The sequence below is a fragment of the Gymnoscopelus microlampas genome, assembly GCF_963454915.1.
Source record: "Gymnoscopelus microlampas genome assembly, chromosome: 14".
NCBI classification, from domain to species: domain Eukaryota; kingdom Metazoa; phylum Chordata; class Actinopteri; order Myctophiformes; family Myctophidae; genus Gymnoscopelus; species Gymnoscopelus microlampas.
Genome location: NC_139951.1, coordinates 42,936,831 through 42,961,035, shown reverse-complemented (window position 1 = coordinate 42,961,035; position 24,205 = coordinate 42,936,831). Strand labels below are relative to the sequence as shown.

Sequence of the window (24,205 nt, the reverse complement as noted above, 5' to 3'; positions counted from 1 at the left end):
TGTCCTCCAAAGAGGATTACGCGATCTCCCACCATGCAACAGCACACATTAGTCATCGGAGGTGGCCCTTCCCCCCTGGGCTCAACCTTCTTCCAGGAGAAGGTCTTTAATTTCCACAGATCATTGGAGGTTGTGCCCAAGACATACAGCTCTCCATTGTAGGTAAATGTTGAATAACTACAGCGTCCATCTGGTTCACCCTGTTCAGAACGTGTGCTCAGCCAGCGGTCGGTCTCTGTGTCAAACACACTGATGAAGCTGCAGTGGGGCCTCGGCCACTTCCTATAGCCCCAAAACACAAACATCTTTGTCCCTATGATGGCGAGAGAGTGACCTGATGAAGCAAGTGGTGGAGCACCTCTGGTGTTAATTAAACACCAGACCATTGTGGTGGTGTCCAACTTGTAGGTGTCATTAGTCCATCCAGTCCGCTGGATGCATCCTCCATAGACATACATGACCTTACCCAGGACACAGGCTGAGTGATACCATCTCCCCTCTGGAACAGTGCTGGAAATCCTGGGTTTGAACCATCTGTGGGTGTCGACATCGAATGCATAGAGAACATTGGAAAATTTCCAACCGTCTTCATAATCATAAGAGTGACACCCTCCCCAGATGTAGACTTTATATTCTATCAGCACAGCTGTGTGGCCGCCGAGCATGGGGGGAACCTCAAGGTGACGTTCTCCTCCTCCAGGTGCCACTGGAGGCAACTTCATCCAGCATAAAGACACTGTGTTGAAGACATGGACATCAATCTGATCCGTGTTGTTCGTCCCTAAATCCCAGCCGCCAAAGGAATAAAGTTTGTTCATCACTGCTACAGCAGCATAATAGGCTGGCTTTGGTGCTTTTTCTTTGGAAACGGTCCAACACAACATCACTCTGTCTGTCTGTCTGGCAGTGTCTGAGTCTGTGTCTCCGTCTGAGTCTCTCAACACAGTGCATCATCTTATATATTCTAGTGTGACATCACACCCAACACAAACTGTTGCCATGCAACAACAACGCCAATTTGTACAGCTATTCTAATCTGCAACCTTTTACTCTGGCGCTATTTATTACTTCAAACAGCTACCTCTCGGCATAGCATCATCCCCCGAACTCTCTCAGAACAGAATGGTTCACAGAAGGGCTCGAGGACGTCGTTTGCCACATGGACGATTATGCTGGTGTGAGGCCGAACACAAGAGGAGCATGACGCTCGCCTGCAATGCTCCACTGGGGAAGATCCACACGGCAGACATCACTCTGAGCATTGATAAATGTGACCTGTCAAAGCCAGAGGTGACCTCTCTAGGCCAGGTGATCTCCGCCAGTGGCATCAGCCCAGACCAGTTGATAAGTTTTCTCTGAATTTTAAATCATCTCGGAAAGTTTGTGCCGCAGCCGGCTGAGAGAGACAAGCCTCTGCGAGATCTCCCGTTGTAGAAGAACTGCTGGATGTGGGGCGTCGAACAGGCTTCAAGACCCCGAAGGATGCACTGACGTCTTCACTAGTGCTAACCATGTACGATCCTAACAGAGAATGCAAAGTCTCAGCAGACGCGAAACAGCAGTTAGAGTTACGTTAGTTTACGGAAAAAAAACACATTAGAGTGTATTCGTGTGAAGTTTTGATTATCAACACGCTTTTACTCTGCAGGATTACAGGATTTTGTAGGTCATTTGATCGCTTGATAGTACGGATATGGGGGAAATTCACAACAAATGTATTCACTTCCATTCCACGCCAACCAATTAAGACCTGAGGCCAATTCTACAAATGCCTTCTAAGGACACGGTCACACCGCACTTTTATTTTGACCTCTGGGGCGGAATCTGCCAATGCTTTGTCAATGCAAATGTGTGGATTCATGGTCAAAACATTGCGAGACCGGGGCGCCCGCTGGCCTAGCGGTCCAGGCGCATACCACATATGCTGGTAATCCAGCTTGACAGCGTGTCGCGGGTTCGACTCCCGATCCCGACGACCTTTGCTGTGTGTCACCCCCCAGCTCTCTGCCCATTTCCTGTCAGCCTACTTTCGTATCAATAAAGGCAGAAAAAGACCCCAAAAAAAAACATTGCAAGACCATGAATCCACGCATTTGCATTGACAAAGCATTGGAAGATTCCGCCCCAGAGGTATCTCCATATATGGAGTGGCCCATGTCAGTTATGCCCAAACCTGGGACTATGACGTCCGTCCTAGACGTTTCGGTTATCTCCATATAGGGAGTTCCGGGAGGGTTCTCTGATGTCAGAGCTAGGTATACCAGGTATCTCCATGTATAGCCGTCTAGGAGATCCTATGATGTCAGACTTGGGGAGGTTGGTTGTCTCCATCTATGGGGATCTCTATATGGGAAAGTTGGGATCGACTGGGTCACTAAAGGTCGGGACTGAATTTGAACTTATATAGGTTTCTGGGCATCGTGCCATGATCCTAGCCTGGTATCCAGCCTGCTTCGCTACGTTCGGCGGACTTTTTTTTCTCTCTTCGCTTCTCAGTCTGGAATGCACCCCATTGACTCGTTTTGCAGAACTACACTGGAACTACATATGTTACGTTAGGCAACGTCGTTGCTGATTGGATGTTGTTCAAACGAATGACGAATCACAACGATCACACTGTTTTTTTTTGTCCCGCCCCGCACCACAGACCAATCAGAAGCCACGGCACGACTCGAAACGTTTGTCATGTCCCGCCTCCCTTGGAGATAGGAGGCATTCCAGACTGCGCGGCACAAAGTGACGCGCTGTGAGCTTGTAGATCTGCTATTTTTGAAATAGCCAACGTTGAATTCTATAATGACAGAGACGCTTTCCCGGTTTTAATGGGTTAATGTAATACTTTATCACAAAAATGACCTCAGATTGTCATACTTCATTTGCAGATTACTGAAGTAGACGTTGGCACGGACTCAACTGGAGGTATCTTAACACATTGCCTGCCAAAGACGTTTTAAAACGTCTTTCAAATGCAACACTTGCCTGCCAAAAACGTTTTAAAACGCAAAAAAAAAAAAAGAAGAAGTTTTACTATGTATTTTTGAGCGAAACATGCTATTTTCAACAGCGTATGACAAGCGAACGGGAGGTTGCGATGACTTTTTTTCTCACGGAAGCGCAGTGAAACCCTCCGTGATTGGCAACCATCACGGGATCCATCATACTGGAGATAAATATAATGTGACTACTTGATAAGGTAAGAAAATCGAAAAATCGCCGGCAGTCTGGGCTTTTTGGGCTATTTAAAAAAAGTTTTTAACATAACTTTAAAAAAAAAAAACGTTTCACACTTTTCCGAAAACTTCCCACAAAGCCTCAAAGTGTAAAAAAAAAAAGAAAAGGCCTTCGGAGTAGACCTGCTGATAATGATTCCCCGATTCAAAGAGCTTCAGAAAGGTCAGCCTGTGCCTGAGGGGTGGATTGACTCGATGTGATGAAGATAAGCGCTTCAAGGAAAAACTCACCCATAAAAATAGGTCATATTGCACGAGCACAACAAACCGACGGACGAGTCAAGCACAAAACGAGACGAGAGAGCATGTTAGAAACTCTTTATAAAGAAGACATCTTCCATTAACGCAGCACACAGAACGATTATGTTAATGGCGCTTTCATAACGAGGACTTGTCATTTCGCTGGGGCCGCGAATTAGCAAAGTGTGATTTAATCTACCTCTCGAGCGTTTAAATTTGCATCAGTATGGGTCTAAAGCGCTCTTAACCCATTAAGACCGGGAATGCATCTGTGTGTAATTTTAAGATTTCTTTGGCTATTCAAAAATAGCAGATCTACAAGCTCATAGTGCGGCACCGAGTGCCGCACTATAACTATGATTTTCCGTACTATTTTTGAAAAATCGTGAAAATGTGTGCAAATATATATTTTTTTAAACGAACATTTATAACTCAAATCTTTGCTTCCGGGGATTCTACAGATGTCGTGTACCTGTTTGTTTTTTTTGGGGGGGGGTTATGTTGCCATATCAGTGGTTCTAAAACTTTTTTCATGTCAAGGACACCCAAAATGATATGTATTTGTCCGCGGACCCCCCATCTCAAAATATTTTGTTCCAGGGACCCCCAGAGGCAAAGTTTTGAGTATATATATATATATATATATATATATATATATATATATATATATATATATTAAAATATTTGCACACATCTTTTCCCCCCCAAAATAGCAGATCTACAAGCTCATAGCGTTATGAGCTTGTAGGTCTGCTATTTTTGAATAGCCAAAGAAATCTAAAAATGACACAGATGCGTTCCAGGTCTCAGTGGGTTAAGACTCAAGCATTATGGTTAAAAGGACAGGGGAGAGATGGGGGATTGTGTGTGTGTGTGTGTGTGTGTGTGGGGGGGGGGCTGGGTGCTCAAGACATCTCATCCAAATGAGTGAGTTTCCAGACTCATTTCAGGAGCCCTTCCAGCTGGCAGCGCACCAATCTGACCTCAAAAACTTTTGGATAAATACAATTAATGACATGATTGATGCTGCTACAAACAATGTGATGTTGGTAGTTGAAAGGTAAAAAGGTCGACTATGGAGAGAACAGGCCTCCCGCCTCCTAAATAAAGCCTGAGTTATATGCGTGGTAGTTCCGTACGGCGGGTGTCGCGCAACCAGAAAACAGCTGATCTACAAGCTCACAGCAAGTCGCAAGCGCAGCGCGTTTTGTAAGCTTGTGGATCGGCCATTTTCAGTATGTTCGCGGCCGAACATAAATCAAGGCTAAGACTAAGTGTTTATAATGACCAGTGGTGGAAGAAGTAAAAGTAATAAGACCACAATATAAAAATACTCTGTTACAAGTAAAAGGCCTGTGTTAAAAATGTTACTAGAGTAAAAGTACAAAAGTATTGGCATCAAGATATACTTGAAGTACCAACAGTAAAAGTACTAAAATGTTTGAAAATAGCAGATCTACAAGCTCACAACGCGTCGCATGTGAGCTTGTAGATCGGCTATTTTCAAATAGCCTAGGTATAAAATAGGGCTAAAGTGGTTAATGTATGTTTTATAATATAATAATGTATATCTGCAAAGTAACTAGTAACTAAAGATTTCAAATAATTGTGGTGGAGTAAAAGTACAACATTTGCCTCTGAGATGTAGTGGAGTAAAAGTATAGACAATTGGAAATACTCCAGTAAAGTAAAAGTACCTCAAAATTGTACTTAAGTGCAGTACTTGAGTAAATGTACTATAGTTACTTTACACCACAGATGTTCAGTACGCAGCCGAGCATAAATCAAGCCTAACAGTAAGTGCTTATAATGACACACATTGCTGTCATTACATTATAATTGAAATCATCATGTTTGAAGTTAAAAGTATGCCATCATCAGAAATAGCAGGGCTCTGTGATGAGACTTTGAATATCGAGTTATGGTTGCGCAACAACGCTCTCCACCGATGCCTGCCTGTGCATCGTCCTCTGTTTACACTTCAGATTGTTTTAACTCGTTGAGACCGGGAACGCTTCTGTGTCATTTTAAGATTTATTTGGCTATTCAAAAAAATAGCGGATCTACAAGCTCATACCGAGCTTGTAGATCTGCTATTTTTTGTTAAATCGTGAAAATGTGTGCAAATCTTTGAATATATACAGTATGTTATTTAGTATGTTAAGCGAACATTTTTAACTCAAATCTTTGCTTCGGGCCAGGGGGTCCCTGGAACAAAATATTTTTAGATGGGGGTCCACGGCCAAATGCATATCATTTTGGTGGTCCTTGACAAGTTTGATAACCACTGATATAGCAACATCTGTTTTTTAAAAAAAAACTGTTGGGATTTAGAAGACATTTGTAGAATCCTCCAGAAGCAAACATTTGAGTTACAAATGTTTGCTTTTAAAAAATATATATTCAAAGATTTGCACGCATGGATTTAAACAAAAAGCAGATCTACAAGCTCGTATCGTGGGCACACACACAATATATATTCGAAGATTTGCATGCAATTTCAGGATTTAAAAAACAAAATAGCTCGTAGCGCAGCCCTCGGTGCCGCGCTACGAGCTCGTATATCTGCTATTTTTGAATAGCCAAAGACATCTAAAAACGACACAAGATGCGTTTCCCTGTCTTATTGGGTTAATTCAAAACACAAAAGAAAATCAAACATGCCGTCGTAACTCGTAAACAGGTGGAGGAGCCCTGAGCAGGCACATTGCTAGTGAATTAAGCTAGTGGGCCTCCTGCCCACTATGTTCATCCATATGCTTGAAGGAGCACAGAGAGAGACACACACACGTGCCAAGAAGAAGGTAAGGAGGAGAAAGGTAAATAATGCATGCCTCCACAGGACGACATGCAGAAGAAGGGCGTATACCTCCTCAGCGGGGTAGAGGGTAGAAGAGGGGTGGATGATGGGACATGGAGAGGGGGGGCTTGTGGGGGCTCGCTTGTGTGTGCGTGCCAACTTCACAGACAGCTCACCGCGGGAGACACTCAGACACAAAAGAGGATTTTTGCCGCCACCCTCGTCGTGGCGAAAAGAGAGAAAACAAGACGACCACAAAAAAACAAGCCCTCCTTTTGCACTCCTTGAGTCAAAATAAACAGGCGAGCCAACACGGTGTGTGTGGCTTGAGCTTAATTTTATACGCTGTAAAAATTGTCCTGAAATACTATTTTTGACGGTTAAAAAAAAAGGCCAGACTTGCGGGGCCGATCGTATAGCCAAGTGGTTAGGGCACGGACTGTACAGTACAACACACAGGCTCTAATGCTCCACTGCGAGTCTACGGTTCGAGTCCCGGGCCGGCCGGACCATTTGCTGCGGGTCTGTTCCGGTTATTATGGATCCCGCCTCAGTTCTAGGCAAAACCCCGCTGTGATTGGCCAGTAGTTGCTGTGATTGACACTTGACAGTTCTCGTTTTTTGCAACTATGCCTAAACCAAACCTTAACCCATTGGTTCTCAAAGTGGGGTCCGGGGACCCCCAGGGGTACTTGAGGCGGTTCCAGGGGGTCCCCAGCTAAATGATGGATAGGAACCAAATGGACCCTTATGGGTCTGTAACTCAGAGTTAAATTAACATTGATTTTATAATCTAAATTCGGGTCCCAGAGATATAAATGCCATTAAATGGGGGTCCGTAGCCTAATGCATGTCAAACTGGGGGTCCTTGACATTAAAATAGTTGAGAATCACTGCTAGAGAGCCGTATAAACCTTCCCTTATGGGGGTCCCTGGCTTATCTTTTCAAATGGGGGTACTTGACATGAAAAAGTTTGAGAACCACTGCCCAACCCTAACCTCAGTAAAAGTATGCCTGCCAGGGAGCCAATCAGACACAGGTAAGGCGGGTCCATCCTATAACGTTGGTGGGATTCATAATCACGCCTCGGTTCCCTGATCTCTCTCCGTGTTTCCCGTCTCTCTCCACTATATACGTATCTGTCAAATAAAAAGGCTAAAAAAAGACCCAAATAATAACACAAAAATAGACTAGATTGGGGTCTTACTATTTGCCCCCCGTTGGGCACACCTTTCAGACTGGCCCGGGGGTCTTCTGAGCCCAGCTTGAAACTCTCATCTGACCCAATTATCCAATTAGCTGAAGTGGTGTGGCCAGAATGGAGAGTGATGACGGCTGGAACACCAGGGGAGTCAAGAGAGACAGAGCCTGCTGTGAAGCCCCCAGGGAATCTATTCTGGAGGGACAAGACAGACCACCTCTAAGGACTCACTGGGCTAAATACAACCTCCTGGGCGTCTGTCCTACAGGAACAGAAGGGAGCTCTCTCTGAAAGAGCCACTGCCGCTCTACCGCCGGCAGTAGTTCAAGTGGTAGAGCGGCCACTTTGGGGGAATCGGAAGGTTGCCGACAGTGTCGATTTCCTCGCCGAAAACTATGACGAGAAATGTTCCGTTGGTTACCTTTATTCACTGACGAAAACTAAATAAAAACTAAGCTATGATGACTAAAACTAAGACTAAATATATTGACAATTTTGTCAAAAATAAAAACTAGACTAAAATGTTAGGGAGGGACTAGTGGTCATTTTACGTTTGGTTGCGCTCAGGTGTTGCGCTCTGAAAATAGCCTGCGACACGTTGTGAGCTTGTAGATCGGCTATATTCAGCATGCAACCAAAGTGTAAAATCAGCCATTACGACGCCATCTCTAGTTGACTAAATCAACTGTAGATTTAGTAAAAGTAAATATCTAATGATATTTAGTCGACTAAAACAAGACAAAAACTAAAACATTTCAGATTACTAAAATATGACAACAACTAAATGGAATTGTATTCAAAAGACTATGACTAAATCAAAATTTGCTGTCAAAATCAACACTGGTTGCCGGTTCCATCCCAGGCTCCTGGGAATTAATGTCAAAGTGTCCTTGAGCAAGACACTGAACCAGCACTAACTGCTCCCGACAAAAAGGTTTGTGTCTTTCATGGTTTCCTCTGCCATCGGTGTGTGAATGTGTGTGTGAAAGGGTAAATGTATTGCACTGTGTAAAAAGCACTTTGGACAATAGGCGCTATATAAATGTGTCATTTACCATTTTAGAAACAGACATGGCTGCCCTATCCAACCACGCACCAGAGACCTCTGCATTACAACAGAGGTTATTCACAGAACACTACCATTGTCTTGTGCTGCACACTGAAACTATAGGCTTATATCTTACAAGCTCACAATGTGTCGCGGTCAACGCATTGTAAGCTTGTAGATCAGCTATTTCTGAGGCACGACACCAGCTCACAAGTAAGTATAAATTAGGATCAAGACATCTCATCCAAATGAGTGAATTTCTAGACTCATTTCTGGAGCCATTCCAGCTGACAGCGCACCAATCTGACCTCAAAAACTTTTGGATGAATACAATTAATGACATATCTACAAGCTCACAATGTGTCGCGGTCAACAGCATTGTGAACTTGTAGATCAGCTATTTCTGAGGCGCGACACCAGCTCACAAGTAAGTATAAATCAGAGCTTCAGAGCGATGGATCCAAGTAGAAAAACGTGACATGAAATCAATGTCAAAACTGTAGCCACAAGCAGCGCTCACAAATAAACAAGAGCTCAGACTCCTGCCAAACCCGTGGGGGGCTTGAACTTGAATTGAAAACTCAAATCATTAACGTCCCTCTGTATTGCCGATAGGGGCCCCCGTCCCCCCCGACTGTCAAAATACTCTGTTGACTGCGGCACCGCACGATAGAAAGTTAGAAACGACGGGGCAATAGACTAAGTCTTTTTGGCTGCGGTTGAGAAACTCCAGACTGTGACATGCCATTGTTACGTGACTGCAAGTGCTTACACCCTTCCGTCAGCTTCCCTAAATGGGGTATAACGTTTTAAACACAGAAACCACAACATTTCTGCGTGCCCCTACGGGCACGTCTTCTTCCCCCACGGGACAACAGAGTAGCCTTGGCTTCTGACAGCGCCGCTGAAAAGTCTGCTTGCCACTTCCCACACAAGGGGTTTAAAGTAACTAAGTACATTTACTCTTAAGTACTGTAATTAAGTACAGTTTTGAGCTATTTTTACATTAGAGGAGTGTTTCCAATTTTCTGTACTTTTACTTCTACTTCCACTACATGCCAGCGGCAAATATTGTACTTTTTACTCCACTACAATTATTTGAACACTTTAGTTACTTTGTAGATTTTGATTATTATTACAAAACATACACTAACAACTTCAGTCCTATATACATTTATGCCATTTGAAAATAGCCGATCTACAAGCTCACAATGCGTCGTGACACGACGCATAGTGAGCTTGTAGATCTGCTATTTTCAAAAGATTCTATACATTTTATTTTTGAAAACATGTGAAATGGGACATTCTGCATAATGAGTAATTTTACTTTTGTACTTTAAGTTTATTTTGATACCAATACTTTTGTACTTTTACTCAAGTACATTTTGATACCAATATTTTTGCACTTTTGCTCAAGTACATTTTGAATTCCGGACTTTTACTTGTAACAGAGTATTTCTACATTGTGGTATTGATACTTTTATACTTAAGTAAAGAAATGTAGTACTTTTTCCACCACTGGCACTTCCCCATGGGACAAAGAGTATAGCCTTAACTTCTGACAGCACTACTGAAAAGTCTGCGTGCCACTTCCCACACAGCCAAAGCATTTATTTCTCTCTCTCTCTCGCTCTCTCTCTCTCTCCCTCAAGACATATTTTTCCCTTTTCCCCCTCAAGGTAATTTGGCAATTGTGTGTGTGGTCACATAGCTCGCACACACACTCCTGTGCTTCTTCAGATGCCAAACATTAAGGGATTACGGGCGGACCCCGCGGAGTCCATAGGAAGTGATCTCGAGTTAGGATCGGCCCCCACTTTGATTTGTTTGTCAAGCTTTTTGTTTGATTTATTCACTTTAAAAGAAAGTCCCCCCCCCCATTGCTTTGAACACCCCCAAACCACCACCACACCGACAGCGGTCCGTAGCATCACTTCTTCTTCTTCTTCTATCTAGATGAAAGAGGGAGGAAGACTGGCACACCATCTAATAAAGTTAAGTTTTTCTAAGCTCTTTTCAGCGTTATGAAAGCTCAACGGACGACCAAAGGTGTTGAGATCTATTACACACAGGTAAGGGCGTGTCTCTCTTAGACAGACAAAAGACGTGACAGGCGAGATAAGGGTGTGTGTGTGTGTGTGTGTGTGTGTGTGTGTGTGTGTGTGTGTGTGTGTGTGTGTGTGTGTGTGTGTGTGTGTGTGTGTGTGTGTGTGAGCGTGTGTGTGTGCGTGTGGAGGGGTGGGGGGGTTCACATGCAAAGAGGTATAGGTCTATAAGAGAACAAATGGGACAAATGGAGGTACACAATCACACCAGCATAGTCAATGCAAACAACAAATTAATAAGCTTTAAGGGTGTGTAAGTGAAAATGTTAAAATAAGAGTTAAATAGCTATATATTCAGGGCCCGGGCGGCTAGGGTAGCAGTCCGGGGCACCTAGACAGCTGCTGCTGATGCAGCCTGACAGCGTGTCGCGGGTTCGATTCCCAATCCCGACGACCTTTGCTGCGTGTCACTCCGCCATCTCGTTGCCATTCGCTGTCTTTTAAAAAAAAGCTCACCCACTCACTACTACAGTACCAAGTTATGTTTTTCCCAATATCAAAGATGGCTTAAAACGCCAGGTGGCTCTTTTCATCACAGCAACTTTTAATCCCCCTGCCTTTCCAATTAAGAGTATGACGACATGCACACAGATCAGTCAGCGGTGCGAGGGGACGCAAAGCGAGGCCCACAGGACATGAGAAGCAGAATGGATCTGACTGGTGTGGAGTGAAGACTTGGCTCCACATGGCAAACTGGCAGGCCACAAGAAAGGCAAGCGACCGTGGCCTCCAGGGGGATCCTGTCCTTAAAAGCCAGCAGTGCCGAGCATTGATGAATCTCAGGCTTTGCTTGCTTTCGCAAAAAAAAAGAAAAGGTCTAATAAACACCGGGACCCTCTCCGTATACCAAAGACATGTTGATGTAATAGTCATTGACAGGGTGTTCTTTGCAGTTCACTGTGTGTGTGTGTGTGTGTGTTTACTTATGGGAACCATGTGAGAGGCATTCCAACAACACTTGCAGCAGATTCCGTCCGCAGTCAGTGTTGTCGAGACATTTATGAAACTCGAAACGAGTCTCGACAACAATGTGCAAAATTAGTATAGGAATCTATAGAATGTATACTTTCTGGGCCGGTGCCGACGTTTCAGATAATACTTTGGCTGAGAGCCGACGTCGGTTTTTGTTTGTTTTGGTTTTGGCGTTATTCATTCCCCCTTTTGCGCCAGGGAAACAAATACATGTTCGTTATGAACATGTATTTTCAGCCGTTTCCCGCCCTTCATCACACTATCTTTTAATGAGCACAAATTCAATCATACACGTATAGATTCATCAGCCACTGGCATCGATGAATGTCATCTTATTTGCAGATACACCGATCAACAAGATGAGTATCAACCAATACCGACGTGGCGACTGCCCAGCCTATGCATCTCTATAAATTAGTGAAAATAGCTGATCTATAAGATTACAACACCACGCCGTGTGACACGTTGTAAGCTTGTGAATCTGCTATTTTCTCTATTTGTCGCACGATCAAAGTATATAGCACCCGAGCGGTTGAAAAGCAAAAGACACTTTGTTTTTCGGTACCCCAGAAATCCTGCACCGGACGTCATTAGCACATGGCTTTTTACCCTGGGCTTATCAACGCTGACATTTGAGGCCAGGCCTCTTTGCTTTTGTACATCTTTTTACAGGACTAATGTGAGCCCCCAGTGCACCACTGACCTGTAATGTTCCTCCCCATTAAGACTTCAAAGAAAAAGAGCTCTTCAAACGCAAATAAACAGCATGCCCATTTGTCCTTCTTCACTGTAATACTACCTCATCCCTCTCTGACTCCTTAAATGTCCCACATTACCGGTTCAAAAGTGTGTGACCGCACCCAAAGCCCTGCTCCTCTTCTTAACCAATCAGATCAAACAACATCGCCGTTTCAAAAAAAGTGACCGCACCCCAAAGCCCCTGTTCTTAACCAATCGGATCACACATGGTCAACCCAGTGAGCAGCAAGACTCTTTGAACTACTTTTTATGGTCCGTTTCAAGTTTACCTGGGTGCCATATGGAAGGGTTTGCCACGCTTTGTAGGAGGATACAATGAGGGGCTCAAAGGCAAGGGGGGGGGCACGCCTTAGGGGTGGGGGAAGAAAATCGATTCAGCATAAAATCGCAATTCTTTTTGTCACAGCATTCACGGCGCCAGGAATTGCAATTTTTAAGGCAATGAAATTCTGGTCAAATCTACAGTACAAAATGTTTTGTTTGTTGTTCAAATATTGAAATGATCTACATCGAAGACGTACAAAAGAAGCCACTTAAATTTGTGTTGATCAATTCAAACAGGTTTACAGTAAATATCTATTCTACTTATGTTTTTAAAGCTAGTGTTTTTGAAAGACTTCAAAAACTTTTTATGGCAGTAAACAAAAGAACATATCTAAAAAATAGTGATCTTATGAAATTGTGACCCATGATAAAGATAAAATCATGATGTCCCTGGTGCACGCCACCGGTTGACCGGTTGGTGATTCGACCACGTGGCCACAGCCTCCCTGACGTGTGTTGCAGCAGGTCCCCGTTTGCCCCCTGTATCCTGTCTGAACGAAGCAAAAAAAAACTGCCTGGAAAAAAATACAACTAAATAAATGCATTTAATTCAAAGGCCTCTAAGTGTAACTACTCCACTCATCTGGTAACCCCCCCAGCAGGTGAAAACAAAAACCAAGAATAATTTGCAACAGTTTATAGTTTTGACCCCGGCCTCCCTCTGAACATCACCTTCACTAAAGCCCCGGGCTTTATAAACCAGAGCTTGCTTGAAGGGGAGGGTTGGGGGGTGGGTTGGGTTGGGGTGGAGAACTCACAACTGGGGGGACCAGAAGGGAGACGTTGAAAGGAAAATGACCTTCCCCCTGAATGAAAGATGGGGGCCACAACAGATCGTATCCTAGCCCCAGGCTCATGCTGCAGTCGAGGAGGAGAAAATGAAGACTGACAGAAGTGATTTGAGGGTGGGCCCACAAGATATAAAGAAAAGGGGACACCCAGCGGTATGTGTGTGTGTGCTGTGGCTGCCTGCCTCTCACATCGCTCAACACCGTGAACTCCTTGAGATCGGGTGTTGTCGGGAGGCCACCCTCCCTCCTTCTCCCTTCTCCTCTGTCTGGGGGAAGAAAGGAGGAGGAGGAGGAGGGCATTTCTTTCATTCCTTCTTGTAGGATATTTACACACCTGTTACGGTGTTAAAGGTAGAAGTACACAAAAGAGGGTACAGGAAAGCACAGCGAGTGCGGCTCCGTGTCACTCACGAGACAATGCGTTCGTACAGCCCCCAGAGGATGGGATTGATTGACGCTATTCAAAAAGCCTGCAATAAGAAGGCAAACATTTGCACATTCATATCCAGAGACGTCACAACCCCCTCAACAACCCCCTTGACATGACACATAAAAGAGGGAAAATAACTACGTTTGACTTGAACATTAGGTCAGGTCTTCAAGAAGATGATTGCCGGGACAAATTGCTAGGTTTGGTTTTGACCTTGTTGTCGAGCGCTCCAGCTCCAGTTTTTTCGAAACGAGGGAGGCGGGATCTTATAGAGAACTTGGCTGTCGTCGAGGGTTAGCCGGAGGCGGTGGTGTAAAGTAACTAAAGTACGTTTACTCACGTACTGTACTTGAGTAGACTTTTGAGGATTTTTTTTTTACTTTACTGGGAGTATTTCCCATTTTCACATACATTAACATACAATAACCACATTAACATACATTAACCACCCTATTAACCACCCTATTTTATACCTAGGCTATTTGAAAATAGCCGATCTACAAGGTCCCAACGCGTCGCACAGCGACGCGTTGGGAGCTTGTAGATCTGCTATTTTCAAACTTTATAGTACTTTTAATTTTGGTACTTTAAGTACATTTTGATGCCAATACTTTTGTAATCTTACTCAAGTCAATTTTGAATTCCAGAGTTTTACTTGTAACTTGTAACTGACTTCTACATTGCGGTATTGATACTTTTACTTAAGTAAAACATTTGAGTACTTTTTCCACCACTGCTTAGAACTTGGCTGTCGTCGAGGGCTTGCCGGAGGCGGTGGTGGGCGGGAGGAGGTTCCTAGGGGGGAGGAGGTGCTGCTTGTTGTTGGCCTGGGGGGCAGGAACCTGCAGTGTAATCAGGGCCCTTGCCAAATTACAGGGCCAAGGACGCTGGCTAAGTGGAGTTCAATCCGGGGTCTGAGAGGGAGAAGTCACCCATTAAAACTAATATTCTTAAGTCACGGAGGGCATTCCGATGCACAACGTCAACACCAGGCAACAAGGAGGGAGGCCCTGATTATTCCTGGCATTTTAAGTGTTCATGGGCGCATACTATAGGGCTCTTCTTTATTTATAGTTGCGAGAAAAAAAAACCTTTCAGCGGGGGAAATAATAACAGCATTTACAGTCTTCTTCTTAACCCGTTAGCGCCTGATCAATCAATTCAAAGATTTTCACAATTTTTTCAAAAATAGCAGATCTACAAGCTCGTAGCGCGGCACTCGGTGCCGCGCTACGAGCTTGTAGATCTGCTATTTTTGAATAGCCCAAAAAAAAAGTCTTAAAATTACACAGGTGCGTTCCCGGTCTTGATGGGTTAATGCATTTTTGAGATGCGCAGCGAAAGAGGAATGTGACTCTCAGGTCAAACAGGAGGGAGGGGGGGATGGGGGGGGTTGTGGGGGGGGGGGGGGGGGGGGGGGGTCGCGCTGGGCTTCTACAGTATTTTCAAGAACAACACGAAGAAGAAGCACACGGTGGTGGTGGTGGTGGGACAACTGTGTGGATGCGTGTGTGTCTGTCAACAAGCGAGTTCATGTTTGCACAGCGCCGCACTGAAACTCTATTACGCATTACAAAACCAATAGCCATCTCCTGCCAGCATTGAAAAGAGCTCTCATTTTTCTTCCCCCCGAAAGTAAAACAGGGACTTAAAGAGTCAAAAATAAAACAGGTATTAAAGGCTCATTATTGGAACCGAAACGGTGGATTAAACTCCATTTAAACTTTGCACAGTGTTGTTTTTGCGATTATTATTGAATCACGAAACGAAAATCTGTTTGAGAACATTAGCGAGCAATTTAAGCGCGCTGCTTGGTTTCAGGATTATGAGGCAAACGGCAGCACTGGGACTAGCATTGAGTGAACACCACCCTGGAAATGTTTGTTTTTCTGTAGGACATTTACCTGGATAAGCCCTCATTATTACCATGTCTTCTTTACAATCTCCATTACAAATTAACAAGAAATTAGGCAATAAAAGCTTCGATCTCAGAGGTTTTTAAAGGTAGGGTAAGTGATATTTTTTGGTTAAACAAAATGTTTTTTTTGTTAAAATGTTAAAGCACTATATTCTGATAGTAATCATTGCTATAGAGTGTTTGTTCAGTAACAAGAGTCTCCTTGTCTCTCCAGCTCTTTAATAAACAGAAAATACATTGTCAGGTAGGTGACAAACTTTCAGCCAATCAGAAGAGAGTACCCATTTATCAGCTTCATTTTTATACTGTTCCAGTTCCATTTTTTTTCACAGCTCATTTCTTTGTGTCATCACTTCCAATTTCACTTGTTTAATCTGTATCCTGTCTGAGTTCTCTATCCTGATTGGATAAAATTGGTATCCTGACCTGAAAATGCATTTTCTGTTTAATAAAGAGCTGGAAAGACATGGAGACACCTGTTACTGAACAAACACTCTATATCAATGAGTACTCAGTACTCATCAGACTATAGAGCTATTTAACACTTATTTTAACCAAAGAAAATCACTTACCCTACCTTTAAGTGACGTGAAAGGTTATTAAAAGTTAACTATAGTCTATAAAAAGGTTGACACATAGCTACAATTTGGCAACTCATGTAATTTGATTAAATTGAAGCAAGTCTTTCATTCTCACTAATAACTAACAAATTATAATCTGCTCATGCATTCCTTAAGGCTGCACCTAGAGAGAGAATAGGTCCTTGACATGACAATGAGTTTGATCTAGACAGCTCGCCCCTTGGGCGCCACGCCATAAAGACTGCCACCTACGTCATTCCTCTTGTGATGTAATGTCAAATTTGCATTTCAACAGAAATATTTCCACAGAATGTGCTATTTATAGATATTCTTTAACCCATTGAGACCTGAAGCCAATTCTACATGTCTCCTAAATCTCAACAGTTTTCTGAAAAACTTATGTTTCTATATCAGTGGTGCTCAATCTTTTTCATGTCAAGAACACCCGAAATTATATGTATTTGGCCGCGGACCCCCATCAAAATATGTTGTTCCAGGGACCCCCCAGAAGCAAAGATTTGAGTTAAAAATGTTAGCTTTAAAAATATATATATTCAAAGATTTGCACACATTTTCACAAATTTTCAAAAATAGCCCAAAGTGTAAAATAATGCTTTTTTGCTCAAATCTAAAAATGACACAGTTCCAGCTTAATGGGTTAAAATAAAGCTTTAGGATTGTGTGAATGCAACCCGCATGATTCAGCAAAAAAAGAACCATCCAGAACAACAGTAGTGCTTGCTGCTCCTATATGTTCCCAGAACTCAGGTTAGTATAATGCCTCCTGAGGCAAAAGGCCCAAATTAGGTTCTGAGAAGTGACTGAGAACCTTATCTGACTGAAACAGAGCCGTAGTGTAATGGAAACAAATCAAGAACCTGTCAAAGACGTTACACGGCACACACAGCAGCACGTCGCTTAGATCTTGTTGTTGAAAAGAGCCATATGTGCAAACCATAAAGAGACCTACAGAGTACTGAGTAGAAGTGGGAACTTGGGGAAGTGGGAACTTGGGGCCACATACAGTAGGCTCTAATGCAGCCCGACAGCGAATTGCGGGTTCGATTCCAGAGCCCGACGCCCGTTGATGCGCGTCACTCCCCGTCTCTTTCTCCCCGTTTCCTGTCATTCTCAACTGTGCTATCCAATGAAGGCGGTAAAACCCCAAAAATATCTTGAAAAAGAAGTGGGAACTTGATCAAACAAAAATACTATGTGTTAAGTTACATGTTTAAATGTCTTGGGAATCGAACAGAGAACTTTCTTATTCCAAGACGGCCGCTGTATGTCCCGAGTTACTGTCGTTTATCACATACTGTAGCATCATGATGACATCATATACAGATAATATCTAAGCCATCATAAATAGGTGACAAGAGACCAGGTTTGATCATATACAGCTCTAAAATGCCTTTCCCTACAGTATAAGTGGGTGCGGTGTGCAAAGGAACAGATGCATAAAATACATTATATAAAGACTCTACTGGTAACGCACTCACACACACAGACACACACATCACTGCAGTATAAGTGGGTGCGGTGTGCAAAGGAACAGATGCATATAAAACATTATAGAAAGACTCTACCTGTAACTCACACACACACACACACACACACACACACACACACACACACACACACACACACACACACACACACACACACACACACACACACACACACACACACACACACACACACACACACACACACACACACACAATCACTATAAAGAACATGCGATCATTAACAGAGACACAGACAGACATAAACACATGATGTTCATTGGGTGTGAGAGATGGCTGGTGGTCTGGTGACTCACCTGGTTGATGGAGTTGGCAGTGCAAGAGGCCAGGCCTGTTCCCAGAGTAGTTATGAAGAAGATGGCGGGGTCAAAGGGCACCGGAGCCATCGCATAGCCCGCCGCTGCAGTCGCAACCACCAGAGCTGGAACCACAGAACAACAGTTATAAAGGCAGACATGATGGTGCAGTCTAGGTGCACCTATTTTCAAATTAACCAATTAAAACCTTCTACAAATGTCTTCTAAATTCTAACAGTTTTCTGAAAAACCTATGTTTCTATATCAGTGGTGCTCAAACCAAAGACCCCCAACATTATATGTATTTGGCCACGGACCCGCCCATCTCAAAATATTTGGTTCCAGGGACCCCCAGGCCCAGAAGCAAAGATTTGAGTTAAAAATGTTCACTTTAAAAATATATATTCAAAGAATTGCACAAATTCTCATGATTTTTCAAAAATAGCAGATCAACAAGATCTTGTATATCTGCTACATTATTTTTGAATAACCACCAAAGTATGAAATACGGTTTAAAGTGGTTAACATGATTGTGACGCTATATTAACTACTTTTGCTGCAGACCCCCTGGTGCCCTCCCAAGGACCCCCAGGGAAAATGTTTGCCTACTGTATAATGACAAGCCCAAAATAGGAGGAACATCAGGTTTTAAGTGGTCAAAAGGGTATATTATCGAAGCTACTAAAACATTTTGAAAAATTTGAAAAGATAAGGCAGGGACCCCAATAAGAGAAGGTTTTTACGGCTCTCTAGCAGTGATTTTCAACCATTTTAATTTCAAGGACCCCCAGTTTGACATGCATTAGGCTACGGACCCCCATTTAATGGCATTTATACCTCTGGGACCCCAATTCACATTGTAAAATCAATGTTAATTTAACTCTGACAGTGTACAAATGGAACCAAATGGACCTGTTAGGGTCCATTTGGTTCCATTTGTACACTCTCAGAGTTACAGACCCATAAGGGTCCATTTGGTTCCTGTCCATCATCTAGCTGGGGACCCCCTGGAACCCCCTCAAGTACCCCTGGGGGTCCCCGGACCCCACTTTGAGAACCAATGCTTTAACATACACATCAGCTATTTGAAAATAGCAGATCTACAAGCTCACAACGCGTCACGAGCTTGTAGATCGGCTATTTTCAAATAAAATCTTGCGGGGTAATTATAATAAGCAGATCTGGCAACCCTGAGTGTGAGGCCTACCCCCAATCCAACCCTTAATGCTGAGTGCCAAGCAAGGGACATTGGTCACATTTTTTTTTTAGTCTTTATGGCTTTATGACCCAGCCGGGGATCGAACCCCCGACCTCCCAGTCTCAGGGTGGACACTAACCACAAGGCTACTGAGCTGCTATGTAAGGGTTCTAGTTTCTGTTAATTTGAGGATATTTATCACGAGACAGTCTCTAGTGTGGTCTATTCATTTACAAAGCAGGGCAGGCAAACATCGTCCCATTCTTGTCTTATTCCCCATCCTGTCATATAATGGAATTAGCTTTCACCCTCGAAAGAAAATAACATAAGAAATATACAGTTATAGAATTAGTATCGAACAAACAAATCCATATTGTTATTGAACCTGGAGAATGTAATTATCTATTGTATACTTTGTCACAACGCTGTCACATCATATTGTCCCATTAGTCCCATTATGAAAGGAAGGGCGATGTGATCTAACCACAAGTATTATTTAGAACAATCTACCATGTCATCTTTAATATACATATGGGTCTAATATTTCACATATTAAATTCCCTCCCATCATCTAAACCACCAGTGGTTCTCAAAGTGGGGTCCGGGGAAAAAGTGGTTAATATACAGTAGCATCACAATCATTTCAACCACTTTATCCACTAAAAATTGGCAGATCTACAAGCTCACAGCACGTCACTCTGTGCCTCGCTGCAAGCTTCTACCTCTGCTATTTTTGAAAATGATTGGAAAAATATCTAAAATATTTTTTTAAACATATATCTTCTCTTCCATCTTCAGATGGGGGTCTGCGGACAAATACATATCAATGTGGGGGTCCTTGGCACGAACATTTTTGAGAACCACTGATCTGAACTTCCTACTCTCTGTTACTGTATATCATATGTCCAAAGCCGTTACTTGTCAAGATTCAAATAAAAAAAATAGCCAAAGTAGCAGATCTACAAGCTCAAAACGTGTCGCTTTGCACCGCCTTCGAGCTTGCAGATCTGCTACCTTTGATGCTTTTGTGTGACGAAAAAACACAATAAGTAAAAATACGGAGATAGGAGGTTTGTGCCCGTCAGCAACGATAATAACATGCTCTATACCTGTGAGTTTGATCTTGGCCAGTCTGGCGTACACGTCTGGCAGATCCGTCAGCTCCACCTTCAGCTGCTTCCACTGTCTGTCCAGACGGGCCTGACGGGCTTCTTCTGTCTCCACCACCACATGGGGGGCCTCCAACACCCGGGCACCCGCCGCCGCCGCCGCTGCCCCGGACACAGCAGCAGCAGGCGTGGCCTCTAACGCGGTCTCCACCGATGATGACGTCACAGGCTGGGTCACCACTATGTCGCTGGTGGTGGTGGTGGTGGTGGTGGTGGTGGAGGTGGTGGTGGTGGTGGTGGAGGTGACCTCCTCTGGGTGTGGGTGTGGGTGCTCATGGTCTGCGGCGACCGTAGGATCGATGGTCGGTACGTGCTGTACCTGCCTGACGACGATGTCATCCCGCTCGTCCACGATGGTCAGGACGAGCGACTGTTTGGGGATGGCTCGCTGGTGAAGCTCGTTGTTGCTTTTGGCGACATACTAGAAAAGGAAAACGGTGAGAAAGATCTCTCAAGAGTTAAATTATTGTTAAACATCTGCAGCATTACTTAATTAAAGAAGTGTTTGATCAACGTTTGCCTGCTATCTCTCCTATGGTCTTGGGGACTCCACCGCATTGACGCTGCGACGCATTGTGAGCTTGTAGATCGGCTATTTTCAGAACACCCGAGCACAACCAAACAAAAAAAAAAAAAAGTGTATGCATGTGTTCACGACAACGCAGCCAACGTTGTTGCTGCTAATCGCCCCGAACGGATGAACTGCGACTCAGTTCTGTGTGTTGCACATACAATGCAATTGGCAATCAGCGATGTATTTAGCCTGTTTTTGCATCGGGTTATCGCTGCAGCAGGTCGGCTAGTCAGGCACTTTAACCACAGCACCCGTGCATGCAAGCCAAGGTACATTATTTTGAATGTGTAAATAGCGCATTATATTATGCGGGGGGAAGAAGTGTATACATATATTTTTTAGAGCGCTTTTTTTGGGAACACATTTCCTTAACGGTTATTGATCAATTAATTGGTAAGGCCTAACGGTAACCGGTTAAGAAAATGTCTCCATTTGGCCATCCCTAGTAGGGCGAAAAATGTACGGGAAAAAAACACAAAAAAGGTGGAATGTGGAGATAAGAGGTTTCTGCCCGACAACAGTGATATATGTCAAGCAACAGCTTAAATGACAGAGAGGCGTTCCCAGCTTGAAAGGTATAACAGCGTATAGTGTAGGTGTAACAGGTCTAAATGGGTAGACTGGGCAAAACCTATAACAATTCGATAAAAGGGGGTACCAAACTTTTCTTAGTTGATTGTTATGTGTTTTTTCCCGTAGAATCCATTTCTGCCGTGTACATTTTTGTATTGTGCATAATTAATTAGATAATAGTATATTTGCCGCAATTATGCTAATTATCTAATTAATTATGCACAATACAAAAATGTACTCGGCAAAAATGGATTCTACGAGAAAAAACACATACGAAGCAACTAAGAAAAGTTTGGTACCCCCTTTTATCGAATTGTTATAGGTTTTGCCCAGTCTATAAATGGATGGTGTCAGGGCGTTCCACATTGTGGTGGCAGAGTAGTAGAAAACCACAACATTTCACATTATGAAACAACAACATTGAGCGGTGCTTCAGCTGTCCCTGTCCGATCACTGTGATGATGTCATCTGTCATCAAATTGCATGATTGCTGTCGCATATTTGGCAACACGGCCGCGTGTGTAAACTAAACAGAGACTCTTACAATAGGGGGAATGAGACAGCAGCAATAAGGTATGCCAGGTCCTGAGGACTGAGACAAAGACTGCTCTGTCACAAAGAAACGCAAAGCACAACATACTGAAAGATCTGCATGTTTGTTTTGTAAATCGTTCAAGTGTCCTCCAGCAGCATACTGAACTGACCAGTGTTGCCAAGTCCGTTTATTATAAGCGACTTTGTGCTTGTTTTTTCTGTAGAGCCGCTGAGTCTATAGAAAATATTGGTATAGCCTAGCTGCTGGTTGCGTTTTTTTGGAGGTTGTTCCTAAAGTGTGCTTGGTTATTTGGGCTTGCTTCCTAATGTTGTTTAAACCAGTGGTTCTCAAACATTTTCATGTCAAGGACCCCCAAATTAATATGCATTTTGTCCGCAAATCCCCCCAAAATAGTTTGTACCAGGGACCCAGATTTGTGTTGTTTGAAGAATATTCAATACTTTTTTTATTTAATGTAACAGTCGCTTCTTTTGGGCTGGTTTTCGTAGACATGGCCGCTTGTTTCTCTTGCAAAAATCTGGCAACACTGGTACGTCTGACAAACACCAGAAGTATCTTACCTGTCGTTTGAGGAAGTTCAGGTGCTGGTATGTGACCCATTTAGACGGGTCTCTGTTATAAAGCTGGATGAGGCGACGGGCGCTCTGCTGACTTCTAAGGAGGACATTTCTGACCAGTTTCTGATTCACGCTGGTACCAACCAGACCTAAAACAAGAAGAAGACGCACGAGGTAAAAAGCTTTATTCATTATATTAGCACGATGTGAGCACTCTAGGGCAGTGGTTCTCGACCCCCAATGAGGTCACCAGATCGAATTATCATTGCACTTGAAATACCGGTAGTCACATTAAATACAAGTAAAATATTGCTATTGCCGAGAAAATGCAACCAGTACTTGTAGACAAACATAACTGTGTGCCATAGAAACCACAGAACTGTTATTATGTGACATTGAACTACATAGTCACATAACATGATAATAACTACATAATAACATAGGCAACTAATGTAACATGTGTCAATGGTGAAGTTTAAAGATGATGCATGTTATACAGCAACACTCATTATTATCATTATCAATATATTATTATTAATATTATCATTGTTATTATCATTATTATTATTGTATGAATTTATTACCAATGTGATGCATCATCAAATATTACTGCTTCATGTGGAAACATTTGAACATTACATGAATTATATTTTATTATTATTTATTATTGTATGAATGTATTATTACCAATATGATGATTTATCAAATGGGGAAACAATAGTTAATGTCCTTTCATTAGTTAAACAACGTTACGACACAATATTCAACACCTTTACACCTTAAATACACCCTCCGTAATCTGTTAATGTTATTGTCACGGTGTCTAACATGAACAGATAACGGAGTGTGTATTTAAATAGTTGACATAAGGTCACCACACAGCTAGCCAGCTAGTGACAGCTGATATGCTAAATTAGCTACGAGGCTAATGTTAGCTCTAAAGGCTCTTATAAACGTTACAAATGCCTTTCAAATGGGGAAAGCGCGTTTAAAACTACGTCATAATATCACGGTTATTGTTATTATTTACCCGACAGTCTGCTACATGGCGTTATGAACATATTGTCTCATATTCCTCAGGTTGTTCTTGTTGTTATGAAGTCCTTCACATGCACAGAGCCGCCATTCACACGACCTCACCGGAACAATCACTTCCCGTGTCACATCCCATAGCCCGGAGGGACGCCGGCTCGAGCTGTGATTGGCTAAGACTCGGTTGTCAGGGCAACCCGATGACGACTCTCGCAGATAAGTTAAACCGTTTTGACTTGGATTTTAAACAAGGTGGTTTTATTAACGTAATTAACGTTGTAATTAAGCCTTCATTAGTCATTTATTAGACGCTGACTTGTCTAA

General features: G+C 43.1%; 1 protein-coding gene across 1 annotated transcript in view; it reads right to left on the bottom strand.

Annotated features, from left to right (window-relative positions):
• The window catches only part of LOC311060388 (protoheme IX farnesyltransferase, mitochondrial-like), a 103,291-nt gene extending 79,302 nt beyond the window's left edge, over window positions 1–23,989 (bottom strand). The window contains exons 1-4 of the mRNA XM_084078560.1: window positions 23,880–23,989; window positions 22,853–22,998; window positions 20,530–21,010; window positions 18,223–18,347 (exon numbers count right to left, since the gene is read on the bottom strand). Of these exons, the coding sequence (XP_083934686.1) occupies window positions 18,223–18,347; window positions 20,530–21,010; window positions 22,853–22,998; window positions 23,880–23,910 (783 nt within the window). The 5' untranslated portion in view covers window positions 23,911–23,989. The remainder of the gene's footprint in view (window positions 1–18,222; window positions 18,348–20,529; window positions 21,011–22,852; window positions 22,999–23,879) is intronic.
• Window positions 23,990–24,205: the final 216 nt, after the last annotated feature.